General features: G+C 37.5%; 1 protein-coding gene across 1 annotated transcript in view; it reads left to right on the forward strand.

The window, feature by feature from the left end:
- LOC138045943 (uncharacterized) overlaps positions 1 to 9,373 on the forward strand; it is a 162,401-nt gene extending 153,028 nt beyond the window's left edge. Inside the window, exons 3-6 of the mRNA XM_068892583.1 lie at positions 3,330 to 3,444; positions 6,600 to 6,944; positions 7,744 to 7,977; positions 9,127 to 9,373. Coding sequence (XP_068748684.1) covers positions 3,366 to 3,444; positions 6,600 to 6,944; positions 7,744 to 7,977; positions 9,127 to 9,266 — 798 coding nt within the window. The 5' untranslated portion in view covers positions 3,330 to 3,365 and the 3' untranslated portion in view covers positions 9,267 to 9,373. The remainder of the gene's footprint in view (positions 1 to 3,329; positions 3,445 to 6,599; positions 6,945 to 7,743; positions 7,978 to 9,126) is intronic.
- The last annotated feature ends 3,127 nt before the right edge of the window (positions 9,374 to 12,500 follow it).

Genomic DNA, 12,500 nt, shown 5'->3' on the forward strand with positions numbered 1-12,500 from the left:
TTTCTATGCTTATTGTAATGTAATGTAGAAGAATTCGATCTATTTGGATATCTTAGCCGAAAATTGAAGTGTCCGAAAATCTCAGGGAATGATATTTCATTCATTTCAGAAACTGCTAGCTGACCTTTACCCACTAAGAACTTCCCCGCAGAGCATTTACTAAGGGACGGACCATTAGAAAAGTTATTGGGGTGGGGGGGGGGGCGGGCGAAGTACAAAAAAAAAATTTATGCAAGGGCAAATTAAGTGAAAAAAAATTTCATGCATGCTGAGTAGACCAGGAAAAAAATTCCTGCATTGGCCTTCCACACATTTTGCACAAATCTTTAGAAGGCAGGCAGGAAAGCATACTGTGTGCAAAACATCGGCCCTTTGAATAAACTTGCTGCTGAATTTTGGCCTTGAAAATAATCATACCTGATACAAAAAAATATATCTGAGGCTTGTAAGCTTATCATATATTTTAATAGCTGGCAATTTCAGATATGATGATCAAATAACTTTAAATATATAAGGTTATCATTTCCTTACTTTGTGTGATATATCTAATATCTGGAACAAAACATTTCTTTTAAATACCATAGATAACAATAATGAGACTACTCCCCACAAATCGAAAACACCCAGAATACATATTATTTCTTGGTACTTCTAACAAGCAACAGATAAATAAAAATAAAAATAATAAAAAAATCTATTTTCTTAGATTTTGTTTTTACAGTTGTTGCTGGTCCTTTTACATAAATGAAACTAACTCAAAGATACATGTTCTTTTCAGATAAGCAGCCTAAAGACTTTTAACATTTGGTCAAATTTATCTATTTTTACCATACATTTTTAGACAATTTCCATTCTGGTTCTTGATAATAACAATATCATCATCATACTTGTATTTTATAAACAAAAACTTTAACGTATCAATATGGTAAGAATATATCATAATTTATCAATGGTAGGGGTATATTGCAGAATGCAAAACACTAAACGCAGAATGCAGAACGCAGAACGCCGAATGATGGTCAGCAGTATATAGCACTGAAAATAGTGATTAGGGCTAAGACATGACTATAGTGATTAGGGTTAAGCACTGACTCGAAGTATGGTTAGCTTTTGTTTACTGCTGACCATCATTTAGCGTTCTACGTTCTGTGTTCTGCAAAATACCCCTGCTGATTTATCAACATAGTAATAACAAAAATTAATATCTTCAAACTGTATCACAATCTGTCCACTCATCCTCATCTTCCCGTTGTCCTCCTTCCTTGATATCTCTTTTAGGATTAATTTCTTTCTCATCCACATTTTAATATTGTTTCGGTACATGTTGCAGCTTTCTGACCTTTTCTTCTTGCCTCCTTTAATTTATTTTTGCTTCTCTTCCTTTTACAAAGTTTATCAGCAGTGCTGCTGCCCAACTTTTCTCTGCACTGGTCAACCATAGCTTCATATGGATGCAAGAATTCCTTGGCATCCTCTAACACAGATTGAAGCTTTGGCATCAACTCTGTGTAGAAGTTGTTCTGCTCTTTTAAACCTAAAAAAGGGTTGAGCAAGGCAGATCACTCAATTTATTTCTCAAAGGCGGGCAAAATAAATATTTAAAAACAATGTTGATACTCTTTACTTTAAAACAATGTTAGTTTTTTTGTCTGTCACCTACATTTTAATAGCTGATTTCACCGGTCTTCATCACAAGCATCATACACCAAAAATTACAAATTGTAAGAAATTGAAATATTTATGTGTGATGCAAAAAAACAAGAATGCTTTTAGATATGCACATCAGTATAAAGTGATCATTATACGTTAATAGATTTCAGCTTAAATTTGGACATTTGAAATTTAAGGCAAGTCGAAGCAGTGTGTTCTATAATTGGTGGCGAAGAACTTGTTTTCATGAAAACATTTTGTTCAGCTCAGATCTTTTGTTGAGCAGAAAAACACAGTGGGGGGCCAAGCAACATTTCCTCAGAAGAGCATACCATTCAGCTTTTATATATATTATAAAGGATTTCCTCTGTAGGCAGTCACCCTCTTGATGACACACCACTTTATGTCAAATGTGGTGTCGTTTTCCCTTTCAAGGTTCCGAGAAAACACCGAGTCATGTGAGTGCTCTAAGTCCCTAAAAAGAAAGCTTGTGATTGTTGAATCTTGTTTATATATATTGAATTATACTAAAAAATAATAACAGTAACTTTCATAGCAAGCTCTTCTTAATATAAAGATGGTTTGAAATAATAAAAATGGTTTATACTCCATTACCTTCTCTGATTACTTTTCCATTTTTGGCGTTCTTTATGGTCGTCTCTACTTTTGGGGCCGGTACTAAGTGTCCATCTTTGAGAGATGTCCATCTTATAAATAGTCAAATAAAAGGAGTAAAGAAAGGCAGGGACCAACTGTAGGTGTCCGTCTTATAGAGGTGTCCGTTAAGAGAGAGTCAACTGTACACTCTTTTAGAATGCCTTATTTATAATGCTGTTTACATGTAAAATTTCAGCAATGCAATATGAACCTGCGCAGTACCAATGCACGTACAATATACCTTGTGTATAAAAGGCTATTGTGAACTGTACCTTAGAATATGTATCAATTTACTTTCGCATACGTGCCCAGGTAGCTTATATTTAAATTATGCCCTTGGTTAAGTGAACAACTGAATGATTTAATATGTTTTTAGTTTAGTGTTACTTCAAGGAAAAAAAATATTCGTTCACAGCATCTTGACAAAAAAAAATATTCATTCACGGAAAACATTAAAGAAAAAAAATTCCTGCGGCTCGAAAATTCCCCCCCCCCCCCCCCCCATAACTTTTCTAATGGTCCGTCCCTAATCCGAAACTGCTAGGTGACCTTTTTAAGTGCCATACATTGCAAAATTGCAAAAAAAAAATGAAATAAAAATAATAATAATCCCTCCTAAAACGTAAGAGACTATACTTTTCCCTAGTTGTGAATCTTTTAGGTGGTGTTTTAGAAAAGAAATCTATAGCTGTTTAGCAACAAAGAACCGAAATTCTAAGAACAGTTTGACTCTTCCGAACACATATTTCCCCAAACACAGATTATCGCTGGGTGTCCCTGGTCATTGGTTGAATTATTGTTGGCCTTAAATTTTGAACAGAAATTCCTTGTTTCATTAATCATTCATCACGTGAGGGCGTGCGTTCGTTGTAGCTTAGAGAAATTATTCTCTCCGTTTTTGCAAATTTTGAATATTTACTGCCTGTAGGAGGCAATAAAGATGTTATTTTACAGCCCAGCAGAAACGTTTGGTAAATTAGACAAAATTTCAACATTGCCATGGTTTTCTCACTCCTTTGCAGTTCCCTGCTGATAAATTAAAATGCTTGGTGATTTAAATGCTTATTGAAGTACAGTCAAGAATGGAAACCATTGAGCATCTTGCAGCCATCATATTTTGGATGTGTAGTTTGTGGAGTAAGTAAAAGGCCTTTTTACTTTGTTTTCACTTATTTATCGAATTAATTACAAAATTAATCCTTACTTTGCTTGGTCAGTCATGGGATGTCCATCTTAACTCCTAAGGACAATTTAAGTATATACTTATTGCCAGTTTCTGTAATAGCCCATTTCCGAGTTGCTGCATGCCTCAGTTTCAAAGCGAATCCTGGTGCACAACCATTCAAATGGAAATGAGTTGCGTATTCTTATGCAAATCAAACCCATTTCCCTTACAATAGTTGAGCTGCAAGACTCACTTCGAAACCGAGACTAACAGCAACTCGGAAATGGCCCATTTAACGGTCAATCGTTGATATTACCTGATGAGTGTGGTCATATTTTGGCCATACGAAACAGAGCTGTAGTAATTAAACGATGAACGACCTCTTTGCACTCAAAGGTCATCTTCCCACTAGTAATTAATTATTACACGCTCTCTAGTGACGCGAACTTGGGCTGCCTATGGGATTTTCGCAAGCCTATAAAATGGCAGGATTTGTTAGAAAAATGGCCGCAATGCGTTTCGAACAGGTGCAAAGATTCATTTTAGCGAAAAAAAATTTTTGGGGTTAGGGGCACTTTAAGAGGGTCTCTCGAGCCAACAGCGCATCTCTCCCCCTAGGAGGATCACAAATGGATTCACAGTCCAAGCCTCGGCGAAATGTAGTTAATTAATGAAGTTTGAAGGGACAAAGGACCGACAACTCCTGGATGACATTTTCATTGGGAGAAAAACTTTTATGCCCTGAACGGGATTTGAACCCACGTCCCCATGACTACACTATGAGGGCAACCATGCTGATTGCATGGCCAATCTAGATAACAAATGGGATTTTACGTGGTTATCCCAGGACAACTAGATGACACTGGATCGACAGGAACGACGATTCACAGGCGGAAGAAAGAGAAGAAGAGGAAGAAGAAGAAGAAGAGGGTCTCTCGAGCCAACAGCGCATCTCTGCTGCCCAGGAGGATCACAAATGGATTTGGCGAAATGTGTTCTTGGGTCGCACGTCACTCAAGTGAAAACATAAATCGCTTACCACTTAAGAAATTGAATCAAGAAATGGAAATGTTATAGAAGAGGAATAAATAAACAACGGGTCCAATTCTCAGGGCTGTGCGATATTCTGTACTTGACTTATTCGGCGAAATTTATCACTCAAATTTGTAGAGTTTAGTATGGAGGCGCCATGTTGGTGTACTGCTGAAATACACCAACATGGCGGCCGGAAATCTGTAGAAACATCTGGAATTTAGTTTGGCTGTCTTTAACACTTTCTGCTGCATAATGAGCCACCAAACATTCGTATAGACACGTCTCCTAGTATATTGGCTGTTTAGGTCACAAAAAAACGAGGGAAATAGATGTTTCTGGCATGTTTTTCGAAAGCCGTTAACACGTCACGCACTGTGAAAAACTCTGAAATTCAAACTGCTCTATTTTCGGAATGAAGCACGGTACCAAGCTGAAAACATGCAAACAGATATATTTTTAAAACCTCAAAAGGCTCTTAAGTTTTGTATTTTATTTTTTTGTGACATCACGTGCAACCCAAGGGAAAAAAAAAAATATGACTTCACATTAGTAATCATCGTTTTAATGCTACAGAACTGTTTCGTATGATACAAGTAACACACTCATCAGGCAATTTTAACGACTGAACTGTAGAAATTGGAACGCTGGCAGTTAAATACGGAAATTTGAATGGTTGCTATAGTAAATGCGTTACATTTAAGGAGCTGCTAGGTAACAAAACATGATATAGGGGGATTATACGTCGGTATTTTAAATTTACGTTACTCTAAAGTTCCGGAGTACATATCGGTTTCTGTGGGGGCATGAACTTGCTAATTCGTTTCTTGTGTTAAGGCTTGATAGTTTTTTCTTACATATGATTATCAACGTTTCATTCAGACACAGACTATTTCTTGCTAATGTTGCTGTAGGGTCTACATTTTTAAAGAATTTTCCATTTAATTTGAAACGGTTTCTTTGCGTCTTGTAAGTTCCAAACATGTTTGGAAAGCTCTGCTGGAACAATTACTCAGCACTTTCAGATGCAGAACAAAATTCTTGCTTTTCATAGCTATGATTCCAGCTATGATGCCACGTATAGATTTCGCTCATGTTTAACGGCGGACTATATTTTTTTGGTCCATGCATAGGGGACCCCTGGGACCTTAAGGGTCAAACTAAGATATTTTCTGACTTGCACTAATTAAGTCCTATAAAAAAAAATGGGTTCTGGTTCATTTCAAAGTTGTAGGCATTCGATTTCTGCAAAGCTTTGTCACATAAATACTGACTATGATTGACAAAGTCAAATGCCAACTCACTAAAATCTAACTCAGGCTACCCTCCCCCCTCGCCAAAAGTAACTTTGGTTTGCTCTTATAAGTGCCAGATCATCGTTTAGAGCCTCTAGACTTAATACAGACATCTCTTGTCGCATGCCCCACCCCCTCCCCCCTTCCCGGTCTTGGACCGCCCCAATGGTTTGAAAACAGGCTGCGCCAGTTTTCAAGCTAAAATCTAAGGAGCCACCTCCCTCAAAATTAAGTCAGATATCAAAGCACAAGTGAGCAGACAGTGCCTAAACAAACTTGCTCAACCAATTCCAATCAGGTAGAGGTTCGCATTGGCCACAGCATTCTACTCGTTTTCATTCCACCCTGATTTCTGATTTCTTTGCTCGTTTGTTTAGCTCGTTTTGCATTGTATTTCTTTCCTTGATGGTCTTGAGCATTCTTTGTTTTGGCATGCCAGTGATGTATCAGTGTATTAGGTGCCAAATCAAAATTTCTTGACGTCGAAAGATAATTCAATATAAAAGTTCATGGCTGTGAACAAAATGACAGACACTAATATTAATCCATAAGGACTCCATAACATAAAGGTGTTTTTACTGCTTGTTGCGGGAAGCGTTTTATGAAATGACGTTTTATTGAGTATTTTACGCGCGTTATTGTAAACAATTGCATATAATATATGGTGCTTTCCATATGATATATCATTAGTGTAAGCAGTGTAAATCTCTATTGTATTAGTAAGGGAGAAAACGCACAAGACACACACGTGAAAGCCTTAAAATTTAGGTGACATTTGTGATTTTCCTGTATATTTACAGGGGTAGCTTCAGCCGAACCATGCTCCTTCATCGTCATTGGCTCAAGTGGTGCAATCAATTTGAGTTCCTCATTCGTCATAGAAAATACTTGCATCTGGCATATCGCAGTACCATCTCATCACAATATACGTTTAAACTTTACTACCCTTAATATCGTGAACCAACCTGGCTCGAACATCAGTTCGGTAAAAGTCTATGATGGAAGGAACGAGTCTCAAACGTTGCTTGGGCACTTCACTGAAAACAAGAGTCATTTCTCCATACAATCGAGTGGACGCTACATGTTGGTTGTTGCAACTGGCGTTGCAAGCTTTAAAGCAGTTTATACTTCTAGAGCAAGAAGAGGTAATTCCAAAAACAATTCCTCATTAATATCACAGTTGTACTGAGAACGTATCATTTTCATCATGGTCTTACCCTTAAATTCAAATCTAAAAGCTTTCCTGTTCACCGCAGAGCCAACCAAAAGCAAATGTTGGGCATCACAAAGGTTTGTCTCAACAGAAGAGTACTACTCTGTCCGCTGGACTCGCAAATTTGACTGGGATATGAAAAACAAACTATGATGACATATTCAGATATGGGAAATTCGTTTTCCAACGAAGTTGGTCGATTATTGGCACCGTTGGATTAAAGTCTTGGACCTGTGGCTGGAAACATTGTAACCCTTTTTGGTGCCTTTTTGTGAGGAACATTCAAGTTAAAATGACATTATTTTACATCAATCTAGGCACTTTTCAAAAGTTTTTAACTTGTTTTCTTTTCTATAGCATCTTCAAACAAATTCATCCCTTGTTGCATTTAATTTTTGCGAACTGAATTGGTTTCCAAACCCACTTTGGCAAAGTAACAGAAAACGAGAGTACATCACCATCCCATGTATCCCTTGTGATCGGCTATGAAAGCCAGGAACGTTTCCGTGACTCCATGTGGTTAAGAGCTGAAATGAAATTTAGGTAGTAATAAAGTAGTATTTTACAAAGTGAATAGGGACTGTTACACTTTCTTCGTCACAGTGTAAAAACGTGTAAGAATTCTGGAGATGGTCTTATAGCAAAGTAACTATTTTGAAGGTTCTGAGTTTCGTTTACAATGTGCTGTAGTTAACTGATGGCTAAAATTTGTACATCGTCTTTCATTGCAGCTAAACCAAGGGTAATAATTCCTTTACGAATGGTTCGAACAGTCTCGGAGCATTATGTGTGGTGCTCGTCTGAAGGGACGCCACCGATCAACATATCATTGATGAACTCAACTACAACCTTGGCTTCTGGGAAGGGAATAGTGTGGAGCAAACTCAACCATGATGGTAACTATAGTTGCGTCGCTACCAATGAAGTTGGCACCGAATCAAAGACGTTTTACGTTTCTCTTATAGGTGAGATTATACTGACTTTATTTCCCTCCAAATGTGGTTACTTCATCATCACACGAAACAAAGTTGTAGCAATAAAGCGATGAATTAATTTCCAAGTCTAATATAAATTTTTCATAACATTATTACCCCTAATCAGTCGTTTACAGCTCTACGCAAACCATTTTCTTCCGAGTGGAAGTGAATCCTCTTTTGTCGTTAGTAAACTTTGTTTTATTCCGATTTCCACTTGTTTATAATCAGATGCTTCATTCGCACACGTACGAATTACAGCTCATTTTCTTTTGAGACAAGAGCGCCCAAACATAAAATAAACCAAAAACCTCCCCAGAATATAATCTTATAAAGTAATTTGGCCACTTAAGGTGGCTCAAACCAGTTTTAACACTTGAAAGAAACTTTCTTATCAGAATGATTGACACTACAGCACTTTATCACTTAACAGCAATGTTATGGTACCATGTCAAACACCAATTATTGCTGAAAAAGATTCGGTCATTTTTGTGACGTAAAACGTTACCGTGGCAACAGCAAATCCCAGCAAAAACACCCCATATTTTGGCTTTAGTTGCTCATATTTCAAAAACGACTTCAGTAACCCCCATTTTTTATTTCTGAAATGTAATCAGCATGCCACAATAAAACGTTCTGCAAAGTTTAAAAAATTCTGTGGAGCGGAATTCAGAGCCACCTTCAATAATTGAAAATTTAAGGTAGCTCTAAATCCGGTCCACAGAATTTTTTAAAATTTTGCAGAGAGTTTTATCTTGGCCTGCTAATCACTTTTGTGCTATAAAAAGTTGGGGTCACCGAGTTCGTTTTTCAGATATGAGCAACTAAAGCCAAAATATAGGATGTTCTTGCGAGGATTTCCTGTTGTCATAATAACTTCTTACGTCACAAAAATGACTGTATCTTGTTTAGCAATAAATGATGTTTCACATGGTATCATAACATTGGTGTTACGTGATAAAGTGTTGTAGTGTCAATCCTTCTAATAACAAGGTCTCTTGAAAGTGTTGAAACTGGTTTGAGTCGACTCAAGTCTTTAATGCATAAACTATATTTTCCGAAGTGTGAAATTTAAATCAAATCCCATAAAGGCTGGGCTATTTCTTTACTATTTCACAAAGCTTTGATTATCTTTCACAGATTTTCGCGTTTGTGTGAATTTGTGTGACTGCCGCGGCACTACATCTTGGTGGTTTCAATTTGAGAACATCTTTCGCTGCACAGGGAAATATTCAGCTCATCTGTTGAACAACATTCCAACAACCACGACAGAGCTGTGAGTTATTAACTGACAATACTCCTAAAACACTTGTATTTATTGCTTCTACCTCCAGTCAATTGTATATACGCAAACTTGGTAACAATGTAGCAACAATTCACTTGCTGATGAAAACTAACCGCGAAATATCAGAAGAATTAAATTTATCCTCAAAATCATGCTATTTGTTAAAGGTATTTTTTTAAATTTGAGTGTCCTAACAGACCTTTTCTGCATAATAATGCTAAAGGCAATCTTTTAGCATCATCGTGCAGAAAAAGTGGTAAAATGGAGACTGAAGAACTTGGCATTTAATATCAAGGGTGCTAATGAGAAACAACTTTGGCCCAACTAGCCACATAAGGAGAAAGATTTTCAATCTGAGAAGATGCCGTGGATGGTTGTTCTTTCCCGTCTATATCCGTTGCATTAAGAGGTTACGTAAACCTAAAAAGTCCACAGCATTGTTAATTTTATGGTTATGACTGCTTCAGTTAGTTCTTCCTTCCAGCGGTACGGCAAAACACTCGTCTCCTCATACAGTAGCATTTGCTCACTTTAAACTCCCCCCGAAACGATGGAATTCTTCACGGTTTTGCATAATGCAAGACAAAACCTCGTTTCAAAAGTTAGAGCTGGTATTCTGATGATGCTGGAGGCAACTGTGTTATTCGTAGCAAAAAGAAAAAAAGGAAACTGCGGTACATTCCGGGAAGACCAGTCCATGATCATCAGGACGTGAACAATCGATGAAATCGATGATCGGAAAATCAATCGATCAATCGATACCAATAGATCTCCTGTTAGTTAATTTACATCGATTCGCATTGGCCAATCGATAATCACATAAACGTGGCCGCGAATCATCGATTGCCTTCGATTGGCAATAAAAGACTCAAAGCATCTCACGTACGTGCATTAGTTTGAATGTTTGAGATAAGTTGAAGCTGTTCACCCGATTGTTTGTTTGCTTTCCACAAGTCAACAAGACCCGCTACACACCTCGTTATAGCGATCGATAACCGTACCTCGTTCCTTTTGTTTGTTTCGTTGTAAGATGCTGTGCATTTCTTTTTTTTTATTTTTTCAACCCGTTTATACATCGCACCAAGACGATATATTACCCTTATGCTAATAATATTTTAGTGCAGCGTTTAGTGTTATAGTAAATAGCCTGGGTTACCGGAGGAACGTAAGACTTCTCGAGAACAATCCGCATTGCCAATTGATGACAAGCTATGACAATTGATGTCAGTTAACCCTTTCAGCCCCGTGGGGTTTCTCACTGACGAGTAAAATCGTCTGGCGTTAGACAGGGTAAAATCTATAAGTGACACTCTTGGGAGTGAAAGGGTTAATGGGGACATAGTTTTTGAGTGAATCTAGCTGTTGTTAACCCTTTCAGCCCCGTGGGGTTCCCCATTGACGAGTAAAATTGTCTGGCGTTAGACAGAGTAAAATCTATAAGTGGCACTATTGGGAGTAAAAGGGTTAAATTAATTGATCCGGAGGGTGTAAATTGCAGGTTGCAGGTCATTGTTTTACTATAACTGAAACAACCCAAACCTTTACAAAAATGCTAACCTTAAGCTAACATTGTTTTTTTTAGGCCTAATGTTAGCATTGGTAAAGTTTTGGGTTGTTTCAGCTTTGGTGAAACAGTGACCTACAACTCTAACCTGCAACCTGCAACCTGCAGTTTACACCCTCCATTAATTGATCGATTGGTATCGATAAGCGATAATAGATGAAAACCACAAATTTCTTTGGCATCTATTGGTTATCGAATATCAATATCAATCGACCACTTGTCATCGATTGATTGATTGATTTTCGGATCACTGATTTCATCCATTGTTCATATCCTGGATCATTTGAGCAATCGAGGACGTTTTCCGTGTTTCAAATAGGTTCATCTAAACACTCGGGGGAGTTGGGAGAATTCTAGACAGTTATGCAAACCCGAGGCGCAGCCGAGCTATCTGGGTTGGAGTTTTATTCCTCTCTTTAGTTCCAGTGTACCAACTGTTTTCGAATAATTTCTGTGTTCGCCTTCTTTAGTTTCGCGCAATTAAAATGTAGGTTAAAACCATTACCGGTATGATTTTTAATATATTAAGGAACTATTGGGTCATTTCGGATGTATATAGTCAAGGAATACTGTTAGTCTTCGGGAACGTTAAGCCTGTCGAAGTTGTAATCTTCGGAGAATCGAGTCTACTAGGCCCAAATAAAATACAGTCCAGTGAATATTCGTGTACAAACAGTAACGCGTTCCAAAATACAATGTGGTATTCCAATTTAGGAAAAAAAATACTGAGAATCACCTCGAAAATGGCTACTTTTTCCTCGTTGTAAAATGAAAACCAGTGTCTCGGAAAACAGCCTTTTTTATTTTACAGGTCTTAAAGTTTCGTCGGAAATGAGTGTAGAATTGGCAGAAAATGAAATGGGAGCTTCCACGGAAATTCAAAATCACCACTTAATTCCAACCAGGGTTTTTGTAGTTTACTCTGAATCTTAAAATTTTGCTAAAATTCGCAGGGAAAGTTTCTCTGTTTGCAAGGAAACACAAAATACTAAGCAACTCCCTATTCTTTCCCTGAACTCCATGTCTGAGCCACGCATGAGAAGCCAAATGATCTTCTGAATTTCGTGTCTCGAGAGTTTTTCCACTAGAAAACGGGAGAGGATTCACTGAGAATTTCTGATCCCCCCATGAACACAGGAAAGGATTCAGAAATTCTGACCTCCAGCGCCAACGACATAGACCCAAGAGAATTCGGAATATCTGGTCACCCAAACAACCTGGGGGAGAATTTTCATTTTTTCTTCCTGGCCCTAGAGTCCCTAGAACATTTAAATGACAAAATCTGAGGTTAAAGTCAATGATTCTGGGGTAGAGCGAGGATCGATTGTTCAACCATATAAACTATTCAATAAAAAGAGTTACAACGAGTGCAGAAAGATTAAATTTCATTAGTGAAGGCTTTAGTTCTTGCAGCCCACCTGAACTATGTCTAATCAATTTTTTTTTTCTTGAGAGCACTATGCAATTTGAACAATTTAGAGTTTACCCTAAAATAAGGTTTGTTTTATAACACACCTAGTAAGTTCCCTAACACATTAAGGTGTGTAGTGGTGACACACCTTTCATTGTTTTATCTCACGGTTCAAGCAAACACACCTATTTGTGTAAGGAAAAACATACCGTGTGTAATTACACACCTTATGAGTGTGAAGGTGTGATAATTAC

The sequence above is a fragment of the Montipora capricornis genome, chromosome 4, assembly GCF_036669925.1.
Source record: "Montipora capricornis isolate CH-2021 chromosome 4, ASM3666992v2, whole genome shotgun sequence".
Lineage (NCBI taxonomy): Eukaryota > Metazoa > Cnidaria > Anthozoa > Scleractinia > Acroporidae > Montipora > Montipora capricornis.